The sequence below is a fragment of the Sinocyclocheilus anshuiensis genome, unplaced genomic scaffold (genome assembly GCF_001515605.1).
Source record: "Sinocyclocheilus anshuiensis isolate Anshui unplaced genomic scaffold, SAMN03320099.WGS_v1.1 scaffold419, whole genome shotgun sequence".
Lineage (NCBI taxonomy): Eukaryota > Metazoa > Chordata > Actinopteri > Cypriniformes > Cyprinidae > Sinocyclocheilus > Sinocyclocheilus anshuiensis.
The window spans coordinates 661,475-675,401 of NW_015548228.1; the positions used below are offsets into that span (position 1 = coordinate 661,475).

Sequence of the window (13,927 nt, forward strand, 5' to 3'; positions counted from 1 at the left end):
CCCCCCCCCCCCCCTCCCAAACCTAAATAAAACAGGTTGCATGACAAAGAAAAAAGGTTACTGCAGTTTAGAAAAAAAGGAAGTTGTAGTTTAGCATGCAAATGTGGCGGAATTTAACATTACTGAATTAACTAAAAAAAAAATGTAATACTAATCTCTCTTGCACTCATTGCTCGGATGCCAGTGATTACCGGTGCAGCTTACGTTCCCAACCTCTGAGATAACCACAGGAAATAATCATTTTGACCTGGACGGAAATACCTATTCTGAAAAGGGAATCCTAATCCATATTTGGATATTGAGCTTGAGTTTACACTTTGAAACTCTTAGAATGAGTTTTTAGAGACAGATTGTCTGTCAGGGGGGAAACAATATTGGGTTCAGTACAAACTTAGACAGCCAAGTATATTTCCAGGCTGCTCTCGACAGGGAGTTTACACTCCTCAGCAGGAAGATGCCACCACGGCAAATCCTGATCAAAGTGCTTGCAGTGGAGCAAGAGTTCTGCTTGTTTTCTTGTACTTCAGCTGTGCAAACACTTAGAGCAAGGGCACCTGAACATAAATATTCCCTCTAGACGCTCTTTCTCCTGGAATATTCTGGATAGATTTCACTGAGTGACAGGTGAAGAGAATATATTGCACCCATTTTCTGTGTAGCAAGCAAATGTTGACCTGAAATCACATATTTATGTTTGTTGTGCTATTCTTGGCTATTTCTAACTACGCCTCTGTTTTCTTAATAAGACTTTGTGGAAGCCACCCGCAGCATTTATCAGGAGAAGCTGGAGGAGGCGGGACTGGGACAGGGTCCCTTCATGTTCTCCTATCAGGAAGCAGCTAGTTTGATGGACACCTCTGCCTTTCATTCCCCAGTAAGTAGAAACGCAGGATTTAGTAGTGACTTTGATTGGGGCTAAACTTCAGCGCAATCCTCAGAGCACCTCCTCACATTGAGACTTCACTTTCTCCTGAAGTTGAGCATGTCGGGAGATTTATTCAGGGTTCTTAAAGGAGCTTTTCTGCTGCTCAGGAGAGTTATCAAAGCTGTCTTTTAAGCTCTTAAACGCTTCAGTTGTCAGAGTTTGCCTGTTCTGTACCCTGCACCTTTGGATATGTCTCACATCGATATATGAGCACTGAATTGGTCCTGGTTTTAATGTTCTTTTCAGATCTCAGAGGCAGGGCCACACACTTATGAAAGAGTTGTTTTAGGAGTGTCACTCTCTCTTTCAGACCTATGAGTCAGAGTGCAGCTACAGCAGTGAGGAACTCGAGGAGTTTCAGACTGAAGTCAAACAACTCCAGCTGCAAATGAAACAACTTAAGGTGAGTACTGAAATAATCACTGGATTGTGTTGCGTCCTTCCTGCAGGGTCCACAATGAACACTCATTAAGTGCCAAATGCAAGTCAAGACTGACTTAATAAACAGTTACTCGTAAGTTGACCTATAACTCCATTAGGAAAGACAACATAATACATATTGTTTAAAGTCAAATTAAAATGTTAGTCTGACTGATTCAAAGACATAACAAATAATCTTAAGGAACGCAAATTAAACTGATCATAACATTTTTTACCACTTTTTTTCTTTATCTGAAAAAGCAAGTTTTTTCTTTCATACCTTTTTGTTTTAAGGAATGTAGGGAAATGTTTCTCACATTAAGCCACTAAAACAAAATTAAGAGTAACAAAATCACAATGTGACAGGTGATTCAATGTTAAATAAAGTTTTTACATTTTTTCTATTTTCCACCATTGATATGGCAAAAAAGTCATGATTAAGTAGAAGTAGTGACATTTTTTGTATTGTGATATATATTGATTGAAATATTGAGTGAAACGGATTATTGAAAAATAAAAAAAATACAGGGTGGGAACTTGGATCTATTAATTTTATGTTGATTTAAATGTGAGTATGAGGCTGAAAGCGGCGGAGTTATAAATGATTGACGGTTAGTATGCATCACTATATAATTTAGTATGGATCACTATATCATTTAGTATGCATCACTATATCATTTAGTATGCATCACTATATCATTTAGTATGCAATATCATTTAGCATGCATCACTATATCATTTGCATCACTATATCATTTAGTATGCATCACTATATCATTTTACTGGAAATCAAGTTTTAAAAATTTGATAAAAAAAGAATATATGCATGGACGAATCATTCTATAAGATCAATATCATACATTTAGAGAAGAGAATTTGCATTTCATGGTAATTTTGAACCCTGCTTGACTTTCGATTACATGAACTCTGCTTGACTTTCGATTACATTTTGCGAGACAGAGCTGAACATCTGTGCAGAAAGCCTTTGTGACATGAACATTTATTGCAATGCTCTCAGGTGTTACTGAAAGACACAGAAGACAGCAAGAAGACTCTGGAGGAGGAACTGCAGAAGACGGCTGAGGTAAAGCCTGCAGCATCTCAAATAAACACGATTTGTTTGATGTGACTTAAATGTCTCAAAATATGCCATCCACATATTAAGAGGCATGTGAGCTGTTTTAATACATCAGCACTTTGTGATGGCCATTTTACCTCACTATATTTGTGTATACCAGATATAAGTTATAAACACATGAACATCTGACCTTGTTTAAACATTTAAGGGCAAGATTTACTAAACAGGCCAAAAAGAGCGCAATTCCATAAAAGCACACATGGGAGGAGAAAATTGTGCGGGTGATTTCCTGACAATGCGCATATTAAAGAATACAGACGCAACATCTCATTTCCATAATGACCAGCACAATCTACCAAGAGCAGCGCAAATTACCTCCTGCTTTAAGACATGCTTTTTTTGGGCGTTAAATAATGCCACAAATACAAGTGAAATGACGAGCGCAAATCTTAGTAAATCCACGCATTTTCAGTGCTATTTTCCCACTGTGTGTTTTTAGTAAATCCTGACAGTAGTTTTTAAACGCCAAATGAGGGTTTGCACTGGTTCAGGCTGATAGTAAATCTGTCCCTAAGACATTTCTCCACTCGTCAGTTTGTGCATTCCCTTATTTCCATGTACATGGATGAAACAGAAGGCCATAGCCACAGTGGAGGAGAATAAGTCTCTGAAGAGCAAGCTGCAGGTAGCAGAGACTGTTCAGAGACAGACTAACAGTGCCGAGCAAGACTATGAGGAGGTCATTCAGCTCCTGGAGGCTGAAATCAAAGATCTGAAGAACCAGCTAGCCGGAAAGAAACAGAGAGGCCTGGAGGCTACCAAGAGCAGCGCAAATTACCTCCTGCTTTAAGACATGCTTTTTTTGGGCGTTAAATAATGCCACAAATACAAGTGAAATGACGAGCGCAAATCTTAGTAAATCCACGCATTTTCAGTGCTATTTTCCCACTGTGTGTTTTTAGTAAATCCTGACAGTAGTTTTTAAACGCCAAATGAGGGTTTGCACTGGTTCAGGCTGATAGTAAATCTGTCCCTAAGACATTTCTCCACTCGTCAGTTTGTGCATTCCCTTATTTCCATGTACATGGATGAAACAGAAGGCCATAGCCACAGTGGAGGAGAATAAGTCTCTGAAGAGCAAGCTGCAGGTAGCAGAGACTGTTCAGAGACAGACTAACAGTGCCGAGCAAGACTATGAGGAGGTCATTCAGCTCCTGGAGGCTGAAATCAAAGATCTGAAGAACCAGCTAGCCGGAAAGAAACAGAGAGGCCTGGAGGCTACCAAGGTAAATCGTCCTCATCACATCTCTCTGTTTGATGAAAAATTATTTAGAGTATTTTTAAGAAGATTTTCAAGATTATGCAATGAGTGTAAACTTTTGTAGACTAGAATGAGTTGGCAGGTAACTGTTATCCAGTATAACACAGTCCTGTTTGTGATTAACTAGTTTTAAACAGTGTTATTTTGGTATTTGTATAGTATTATGAATTTTGAATGTTTTTTTTTTTACATTTTGATTTTAGTTTTAGTAAATTTGTAATTTTTATTAGTTTTTTTAATCTATTTAACTTTATTTTTATTGAACTTTTAGTTTTAGTCATTTTAGTACTTGGAGTACTAAACTAACTTATTTCATTTCAGTTAGTTGCTAAAGCAACATTTCTAGTTTTTTGCACTTTTCATCAAATAGTTATATTTCAGCTTTATTTCAATTAAGGAAAATGATTTTTAATAGTTTTAGTTTTAGTAAACTATAAATGGACTGGTTTTAAAGGCCTTTTTCTTCACAGGAGAATGGGATGGAGCTGAACAGGAGGCTCACCATCATTGACAGCCAGTTGAGAAGGTCTGAACTCACACGGAAACATCTGGAGATATCCAACAAGAAGCTACTTGGCTTTGCACAGGTAAACACAAACAAACACATTTTTTGACTTAACCCTTTAGTTCACCCAAAAATGCAAATTAGGTTATCATTTACTCACTATCATGTCATTCCAAACCTGTATCAGTTTTTTTTCTGTTGACCACAAAACCATACAGTTAACGGTAACCACTGACTTCCAGTATTTTTTTTCCATTCTATGCAAGTCAATGGCTACTGTCAACTGTGTACCAATATTCCTCAAAATATCTCCTTTTATGTTTAGCAGAAGAAATAAATTCATACAGGATTGGAACGACGTGACAGAATCTTCATTTTTGGGTGAACTATCCCTTTAAAGTTCACTGTTCTAGGTATCAGTGGTGCTTTAAAATTTGCGCTCTGTTTTTACAGAATGTCCACAAAGTTCTCCCTAATACCAACTTATTTGGGATTGAAAGTGGGTAAGTTTCTCAACACAAACACAGAAAGTTGCAGTGTGTCTCCCGTCAGAGATCATGACTTACCTTCCTCATCCTACAGGTGCGCACAAGCGTCTCCAGTGACCGACAGCCCCGACACACCCTCCCCGATCCCAGACCCCACCTGCCAACTCGCAGCTGAGGCCAAAGTGCTCGTAGATGGTGTCTGCTCACTTTGCACTGAGGACCACAGTGAGTGAGAAATGTGCACTAGATCATCAACAGCTCTGGCGGTTTAAAGCCTCTTCTTTAGTCTTGATTGTTTGAAGCCGCATCAGTCTGTTCGAGTGGAGTGTGACTTACATAATCTGGGCTATTAGGACAATTTCTGGACTTTTTATTGTAATTAACTCATTTGAACTTGTGTTTTCGCATCAGTGATGTCATTATTATTCACAAAATGTTTGGTTGTTTGGCAGCATTAGTGCAGTACGTAGAGGGAGACGTTGTGAAGGCTGAAGAGGACTGTGATTCCGAGTGAGTGGCCGTTTTTGTTGTGTTAGAAAGCAATCAGCATTTTTCCCTTCAACTGCTGCTGTCAGCTGAGTTTAGCTCAGGCCAAATGTTCATTTTACTGCCACAAAACCCTTCGCTATAACTGCTAACCTTGCAAAGTCTCTCCGTTATCCAGTTTGACAAGGAGTTTTGAAAAACACCAAAGCAGGTGTCACGTGGCCCATATTTTAGACATGTAGAGTTTTAAATCATATTAATCATGCTATTTTGAAACGAGAATCAGGCAACAACAAGGTAGCCTTGTAGGGTCAATTCTAACGGAAGTGCTCAAGGGTGCATTTCAGAAGATCCTTTGAAACAAAACCGGTTTTATTAGTCTTTATTAGTTTTACTAGTCTTTAATTATCATTCTGAAATTTTAACTGGATTATTGTTAAATAATTTATTTATTGAACATGCTCTGTACATTTGTTTACTGGTATGTATGTATTTATTTATGTATTATTAAAATCATAATTAATTGAATATATAAAGCATATTTTCTTTATTTTCATTTAACTATATATTTACTGAAGAAAAAAAATATATACATATATATTTTTAAAGTATATTTTTTCTTCGGTAAACACAGCATATTTATACATATACATGTGTGTGTTTAAATAGTATTAAATTACTAAATATTATATAGTATTAAATTGTTAAATAGTATTAAATTGAATAGTATTCAAAATAATATATTCAATTTTTAGGAATTTCTTATTTCTTATTAAAATTAAAAGTTTTATTATATATGATATATTTATTATATTAAGCTTTAATTATTACATTAATCATTTAAAATATATATTTTTTCTTAATTTTTCTTTTTAAACTTTAACTGTTCTGAAAGTCTAACAGTTTTAAAAAAATGTTTACATTAGTAAGAGGTTATTAATGAAAAAAGGTACAACGGATGTCCAAAAGGTACAACAGCTGTCCATTAGTGTCAGCCATCGTGTGTTGGTAATACTGACTCTGAATGACAGTTATTTTTTTACCCCTTTTTAACTTCCGAAGCTCTCTCTGTGGAAAGTGTACACTCTTAAGGGAATATGGCAAATGCATATCACTTCTGAATGGAACACAATTGCAAACATGCTTACGAGATTCTTCATAGTATTTACATTAGAAGATTATAGACTTGCATAATGCCACACTTAACCTTCAATAATTCTCTTTTTTCCCCTCTAGCCTCATTCAGTGGCCACAACCTCCTGTCCTCGGGGCTCCTGCAGTAGAGCGAAGAGGTCAGTAGAGCATCTGGGATGGACAGACAAACTGGGCTCATTCAGAACACCAAGGTCAATCTGCAACTATACCGTGGAAAATAAGAGACTGTGAAGATTTGCGGTGTGGTTTGTACTCTTTCAAGCAGTTATCAGACGCTTGAGCTCTACTGATCAAACTCATACTCATTTTTTAAAGCAGTCCGTGTACATATTTAACATGTAGCAGTACTGAGTGTCATTACATAAAGGCAGAAACCAACCGAGGGAATTCAAATCTGAAACACAGACGTCACTGTTAACAGCAGAGGTGACTTTGAGATGCTCAAATGTGATTTCAACCGTGTCTTAATAACACTTATAGCAGATGAAGCAGAACCTCTCTATTAGAGTTAGGTATATTATACAGTACATGTATTACATTTCACTTAGGGATCTTCGGGACAGTCCCCACTCTTCATCATTTGATATGATGCTTATTTGTATCTGTTCTGAGAAGTGCTATGATGTTTTAAAGATTTAATATTTTCGGTCCAAATCTTTTATTATTCAGAGACGCGTAGACACGCTCGCTTCTAAGTATGTGAGCGGTTGCCGTCATAAACCTTGTAAATCTCACCGTCGAACCCTTCGATGTCCTCTTCATGTCTTTGCCGATCATGTCAGTCTACGCTGGGACGCATTTGCGGTGCAGGTCAGTCCAATGTCACCCAGCATCCACTGCATTACGATCAGTTATGGTCTGTTAAGTGCTTTGGGGGGATCCTTCATGGTTCGTTTCGTTGATGGACGTTGATTGCTCCATCTCGGCATCTTTGGGACAATACTGATTGTTCTAGGGGGGGGTTTCTTGTCATGACACTGGTGTTGAGTAATGGGAGTCATATTGCAGTGTTTCACCCCGAATGCATCCATTCAGCTGAACAATGCACATGGTTCGGGTTACTGTTTTCATAAGCACACTGTATTTGGCTGTTTTGTCTTGCCGTATAGGATCTACAGTCACTTATATCAATGTGTAATAAGCTGGTGTCATTCATTTCCTGAGGACAGAGGTGTACGGTTATGCAGATGGTTTGTTGATATTAATAACAGCACATGCTTTGCAAATGCTGACATGTAGTCCTGTGATTTAACTAGATTGCATCATATGTGTGGCCTAAATATCTTTCTTTTAATGTTTTTATTAAAGTCGGAACAAATGTGTGATGTGGTTTTTGTATCATATGCAATGGAATTCAGTACAACAGCGCAGAGATTTAAAAATACTAGAGGATTTGTCTGTCATTTTCAGATCCACTGTGGTCAACGGACAGACATGCTCATGCTTACGTGTCTGCAGGAATAGCAGTGCATGCCTGCCAGTCTGCATTGTTGAGCCAAAGCTGGCGCATGGTACAATATTTGAAAAATGTATTTAGCTACCAAGGGTTGCATGCTGACACAGCTTTAATGATTGTGTAATCTGCAACAGCTTGCGTGGATCTTTTTTTTTGGTTATATAGGACTACGCACATCTGTACAGTTTACGCATCACTGAATTTGACCTTCCAGTTACCTTTTTATGGTAACATGCATAGTCATAGGTTCATCACTTTGTTAGTATATACATATATGTATATGTATGTGTATGTACACATACCATTTAAAAGTTTCTGAAAGTTATTTTTAAAAATGTTTTGAAGTTTTATACTTTGGTCTCTAATTCTGACCAAAGCTTCATTTGGTGATCAAAAATACAGAGTGAAAACATTAATACTGTAAGCATACAACGGAGAAAATTAAGGCGAGGACCATTTTGTTAATCTGCAATTAAACTTGTTTTATTATTATCACTGTAATTATAATTTAAATGTTACATTTCTGCTGGAAGAAAATAATAAACATTTTAAGAGGAACACGTCTTTTAAAAAGTCAACAATTAGATAATATTTTCCACATTGTAATGAAACAGCTAGACCATTTTATTACTTCATGTTCATTTCAAAAGTTGAATTCAAAACTGTAGCGCAAAAGTACAATTCAGTGTGGAGGTTTGATTGATATTTGTACAGAATAAGCCAAGGATGACAGTTAAAATTTCAACAAACACAGAAAACCATCGTTAAATGAAGGTATTCTCTGTATGTCAATTTTCTACAGAATATTTTGTGCAAACAGACACTGGTTTAATCAGAGCTCAAACTCATAACATGGGAAGTGACACTCATTTACCATTGAAACACACCACCAGCCAATTCTAATCTCTCAAATCATTTCAGAATAAACTGAAAATCTCACATTTACTCTGAGTACACAGTGATAATTTCATCTACATCTGTGCTGACAGTTTGTCCTGAAAACAGAAAATACAATAGACTGTCTACTTGAGAAACCACCAATGTTTCTTTCATTTTACTATTAATATAGCACAAGTGTGCAATAAGCACATATTTGTATTTTATGATGCAGTCTTAAAGTGAAGTAGAGGGTTTAGTAAAACCACTGCCAAACACTGGGGTCAGTAATGCTGCTGTGTGAAGGGCTCCAGTCAGATCTGTGCTGCTAACACAAGCACAAGCAGTTCTTGAGCGCCCCCTCCTGGTGTGATGTTGGGCCGAGCAGCCCATCTGTGACCAGCTAAGTGCTACAGCAGTGGATCAGAAAGGCCGCTGCAGGAAGGAGACAGGGGGAGAGCCAACGCTCCGCGGACTGTGCAGATGGGAGTCATAAGAGCCCGGAGTCATGCCCACTACGGAGTCACCATGAGGTGTTCCTCCATGCAGAAAGTCATCTTCCTCGTCCATAGATCCCTGTGAGAGAAGATCAAAGTGTTATTGGATATTCCCCGAAGAGGCTAAACTACAGAGATGAGCCAAAAAAAGACCGTTTTCTTATGGTGGCTTCAAAAAACGTATATGGACACTCAAAACTGCCTGAATGTGCAGACAAAATTAAACTCAAAACAGACAAAATATTTGAAATATCTAAATCCTCTTTGTGGCCACTGGGAATGCGTATCACCTTTCTCACTTTCTTCTTGGGCACATCTATCATACAATCGGACGGCTCCTCCCACACCTGGTAGATTGGCTCAATGAGTTTTCCAGAGCTGTTGTAAAAAATTATAAATAATAAGACAAATAAAAGATTTTTAGTGAACTAGCATTCCAAGGCTGAGTTTGACAGGAATGAATGTGTTACCTTTTCAGGAGATACGGATCAAAAGGGAAGAAGGTATCCAGAGGGTTTGTGTTAGTGGACACTGAGTTGCCGCCTGTTGAATTGCTCACCACTGGCAACAGGTTCCGGTTGTTTCGCTCAATGATGGTGTAACAGAAGACGAGCTGGTACTTCCTGCCAACAGATGGGTAAAATTGCCCTCATTTGTCATGCTTTTATTTCATTATTTCAGTTTTGTAATCTGATGATCGATCTCTTGTGCTGTACCTGGTGATGGCTGCAAACATGTTGGTGACAGCAGGCAGACAGACCCTCAGCGGGTTGAGCTGGCACATCACTATACGCTCGAGATTCAAACCCTGAAGGTACGCCAACCCTGCAGAAGGGTTGAGGACAAATGATACAGAAAAACTTAAAAGTCTAGTTTGAAACACATTTGTGAACTTCTTGTCAAATGCTTTTCTATTTATGTTAGTTTTCATTAAATGAAAAAGTTTTTGTAAAAAAAAAAATCGTTTTACGACTAAAAATGAACATGCCTTTTTATTAAACATGAATTATTAATTTAAGGTGTCTTTGTTAGAGTTTAATTGTACATTTAAATACTGAGTAACATTAGTAATATGTACTTACTACAGTGTTAAGTTTATGATTAGAGGTTTCATTTAGGGTTAGTTTAATGTAATTATGCATAATTTACTGTAATTACTACAGTAAGTACATGTAACGTGTAACAAGGACACTAAAATAAAGTGTTAATAAATTAGTGCTGTCAAACGATTAATCGCATCCAAAATAAAAGATTTTGTTTACATAATATGTGTGTGTACCGTGTATATTTATTATGTATATATAAAAACACACATGCATGTATATATTTAAGAAAAATATGTTTGTTCATATTCATTTATATATTAAATATATTTATATATGATATAATTTATATGAATATAAATATACACATGTAAATATTTTCAAAATATTTACTGTATGTGTGTGTCTTTATATATACATAATAAATACACACAGTACAAACACATATATTATGTAAACAAAAACTTTTATTTTGGATGCGATTAATCGTTTGACAGCACTAGTTAATATTAAAATGATAAATTAAAAACATGTTGTTGGGCCATCACACAACATTAAAAAAAAAAAAACTTGAACTGACCTTTCCTTGCTGTAAAAAGTATGAAAGTTTTTCTTTTTGTTTTTTTGTGCATGTTGGATGGAGTCAGACCACATGACATTGATTTGGAAGACAAACGTCTTTTTTTCAATTAAGCAGTGAAGCATTTTTGTTAAAAAATAATTTCTCTAAGAAATATTTATAAAACATGCCAAACTAAAGTTTTTTCAAGCACTTTTTTTTTTTAAGAGGCTTTTTTTCTTGCTTATAAGAACAGATAGATAGATCACTGCAAAATTTTTTTATTTTATAACCCCCAAAATACTCAAATGAAACAGAAATTCAGTAACAAAATACAAATACATTCTAAAAGTGGTGAATTCAGATCATTGTTTGCATGATTACTTTAATAAATTAAAAGATCAGGGCAAAAAATTGTGCAATTGACCCAGCAATTGACTTGAAACAAACGAAAAAAAGTTTTAGCATCTCAAATGATTTTCACACCTGTGCTTCATGTATAAACAGCTAAATTCCACATGCACTGACCTTTCTTCATATTGCCCTCCAGAATGGCATTGTGTCTGAAGATGAGTGTGTAAAACACAGCCTGGCAGGCTGTATAAAAAGAGCCGTGCAGATTGACGTCACAGAATGCTTTGGATCCTGAGTCCTGACTGTTAATATAAAGGTGCAACCAGGGAACCAACAGGTCCAGACAGGCCTTGACTGTCCTGTGGAAGAGAGGAAACTCTACAGCACCAGTTTTGACATGTAGGTTTCAAATGATGTGTGACAAATACAGGTATCTGCTTTTCCAGATAACAACAAAGAGTCATTAATGTGTAATTACTTAATCGTGGTAACAAACCACTGCCAGGAAAGATGATTAAATATTGAACTCCGCAGCATTAGATAAGATAAAACGGCATGATAAAGGTCACATACGATACTGGCAAAAACTTGGCTCTTGCCATGAAGCTGCCCATGTATCCAGCAGCGGCCTGTCTCAGGACGGGGGGCTGGTTAGGGGCATGTAACATCTTCCATAAGTGATCCAAAAAAGCTTCAGCCAAACCCTAAACAAAAGAGATTAAAGTTATGTTTTTGTTTGTTTCTTTGAGAATGAGAGAGACGTGGGAACCTACCAGGCGGAAGCTGCACAGGTAGAACATGTAGTACTGCACATGACAGGAAGCATGAGTGGGGAGCACCACCTTATCAAACACGGACACCAGGTCTCTGTATAGAGCTTTGGTTTTCTCAATATCTAATGAGCCTAATGAGATTGAAAGGATAAAAAAAAAGAAAAGATTATTTGAAAAATTAAGACAAAAAGTTAACATTTCTTATTACTACCAATGTTTAAAAACATCTGCTGTGCTGCTTAATGTTTTTATGCAAACTGCATACATTTTTTCAGGATTCTTTGATGAATAGAAAAGTTCAAAAAGAACAGCATTCATTTGAGACAGAAGGTATTTCATGCATCCATGCCGAATAAAAGCATTCATTTCTTTCAAAAAAATCTTACTGACCCCAAACTTTAAAATGGCAGTGTATTTTTTCGTTCCTAAAAACTGACTGAATGTCCTAAAACTGAATTTTGATTAAACATTTTAATTGACCGACAGCCCTAAAAACAACTTCTATGGTTCATAAAACGGTAACATCCTGACCATTGACATGGCAAATGTCCTTGATATAAGCCAGCAGGACAGTCATCATCGTGTCCAGTCTCTCTGCTACAGGATGAACCATCACAGCTCCATCAGGTCTCGATGAATCCAGTGGAGAGTCCTCTTCCTCATCCTGAATATTACATTAAAATGAGTAAGATCTATGACTATTCAAACATTAAAGGAAAGACTACGATATAAATAAGTTACTCCTAAGTTAGGGCTTGATTTGGTTCCTCATTCAAACCTGTTATGTTGCTTTCAAATTTAGGTTGTATCGACTACTTTATGGATGCTTTTGCATCTTTTTTTGAAGCTTGAAATTTCCAGTCCTTATTCACTGCATGTAAAAGAGTGACTACAGTACATTCTTTGAGATTTCACGATAGAAGGAAAGTTGTACATGTTTGGAGTGACATGAGGCTGAATATATGATGACTGAACTATCCCATTAAATATGTCCCACTGAGTATGTTTTGCATACATGCGTTTGGTTTTCTGAAGTGTTTTGGACTCACCATGTCAAAGAGGCAGTCATCCTGTGATGCTCCATTAGCATCTTGCTGAGCTCCACTTTCCACTTCTTCAATCTCGCTCCGTGGTGCACTAACCTAAATGTCAAAAACAGCCGTCAAACAGCTGCACAGCTGCAAAGACATCAGTACAGTGACTGAACACAAGTCCCTCACATCTAGCGTGAGCATCTTGCTGATGATGAGCTCTATGATGTCTCTCCTCAGGTCAGGGATGTAGACCGAAACTCTGAATAGGTTGTGCACGTAACACTCCTGTGTGGACAGACAACACGGCCTCAGAACAATCACATTCATGCATGTAATGATATTCATTTAGTCCCAATACTGGATTTAAATGCTTTCTACATACAGGGTTTCTGCAGACTTGAACAAGTTAAATTTAAGACTTTTTAAGACCTTTTTAATACCACCTTATATGAAATTTAAGACCTAAACCTGTAATGGAAATACACATTTTATTACATACATATATGTAATATTTAATGTGTATAAATTAAAAAGAAAACAAAATATCAATGCTGTAATAAATGGTATTACTATGATATACAGTGAACTTTTCATGTCAGCAGACAATATTCCATACAAAATATCCCCACAAAATAACTGCATCACTGAGATTTTTGGTCGAGTAAACAATTTATTCTGAAGCAATATTTTCATCAGTGTTCTATTAGCTTTTACATACTTAAATCTTCATATTTACATTTACAAAGGCCTATTTTTAACCTTTTTAGATGTATGCATCATCTTACATGTCAAATTATTACAATTTATCAATAAATTCAATATACACTATAGGGCTGCTACCAGTCAGATTAAATAATTTACACTGCAAATAACAATAATTACAACTGCAATAAATAATGTTATGAGATTAATGTTTTAAATGCATTTATGAATATACAAATAAGAAATGTTGAGGGG

General features: G+C 36.5%; 2 protein-coding genes across 2 annotated transcripts in view; one reads left to right on the forward strand and one right to left on the reverse strand.

The window, feature by feature from the left end:
- Positions 1-7,700, forward strand: part of LOC107654504 (syntaxin-binding protein 4-like) — a 38,193-nt gene extending 30,493 nt beyond the window's left edge. Inside the window, exons 14-22 of the mRNA XM_016441588.1 lie at positions 747-874; positions 1,236-1,328; positions 2,364-2,429; positions 3,521-3,709; positions 4,215-4,331; positions 4,703-4,752; positions 4,832-4,962; positions 5,190-5,247; positions 6,460-7,700. Of these exons, the coding sequence (XP_016297074.1) occupies positions 747-874; positions 1,236-1,328; positions 2,364-2,429; positions 3,521-3,709; positions 4,215-4,331; positions 4,703-4,752; positions 4,832-4,962; positions 5,190-5,247; positions 6,460-6,523 (896 nt within the window). The 3' untranslated portion in view covers positions 6,524-7,700. The remainder of the gene's footprint in view (positions 1-746; positions 875-1,235; positions 1,329-2,363; positions 2,430-3,520; positions 3,710-4,214; positions 4,332-4,702; positions 4,753-4,831; positions 4,963-5,189; positions 5,248-6,459) is intronic.
- A 663-nt stretch (positions 7,701-8,363) lies between these two features.
- LOC107654503 (RNA polymerase I-specific transcription initiation factor RRN3-like) overlaps positions 8,364-13,927 on the reverse strand; it is a 9,861-nt gene continuing 4,297 nt past the window's right edge. The window contains exons 9-18 of the mRNA XM_016441586.1: positions 13,157-13,255; positions 12,986-13,078; positions 12,468-12,600; positions 11,937-12,067; positions 11,737-11,867; positions 11,338-11,522; positions 9,924-10,032; positions 9,678-9,830; positions 9,498-9,585; positions 8,364-9,286 (exon numbers count right to left, since the gene is read on the reverse strand). Of these exons, the coding sequence (XP_016297072.1) occupies positions 9,134-9,286; positions 9,498-9,585; positions 9,678-9,830; positions 9,924-10,032; positions 11,338-11,522; positions 11,737-11,867; positions 11,937-12,067; positions 12,468-12,600; positions 12,986-13,078; positions 13,157-13,255 (1,275 nt within the window). The 3' untranslated portion in view covers positions 8,364-9,133. The remainder of the gene's footprint in view (positions 9,287-9,497; positions 9,586-9,677; positions 9,831-9,923; positions 10,033-11,337; positions 11,523-11,736; positions 11,868-11,936; positions 12,068-12,467; positions 12,601-12,985; positions 13,079-13,156; positions 13,256-13,927) is intronic.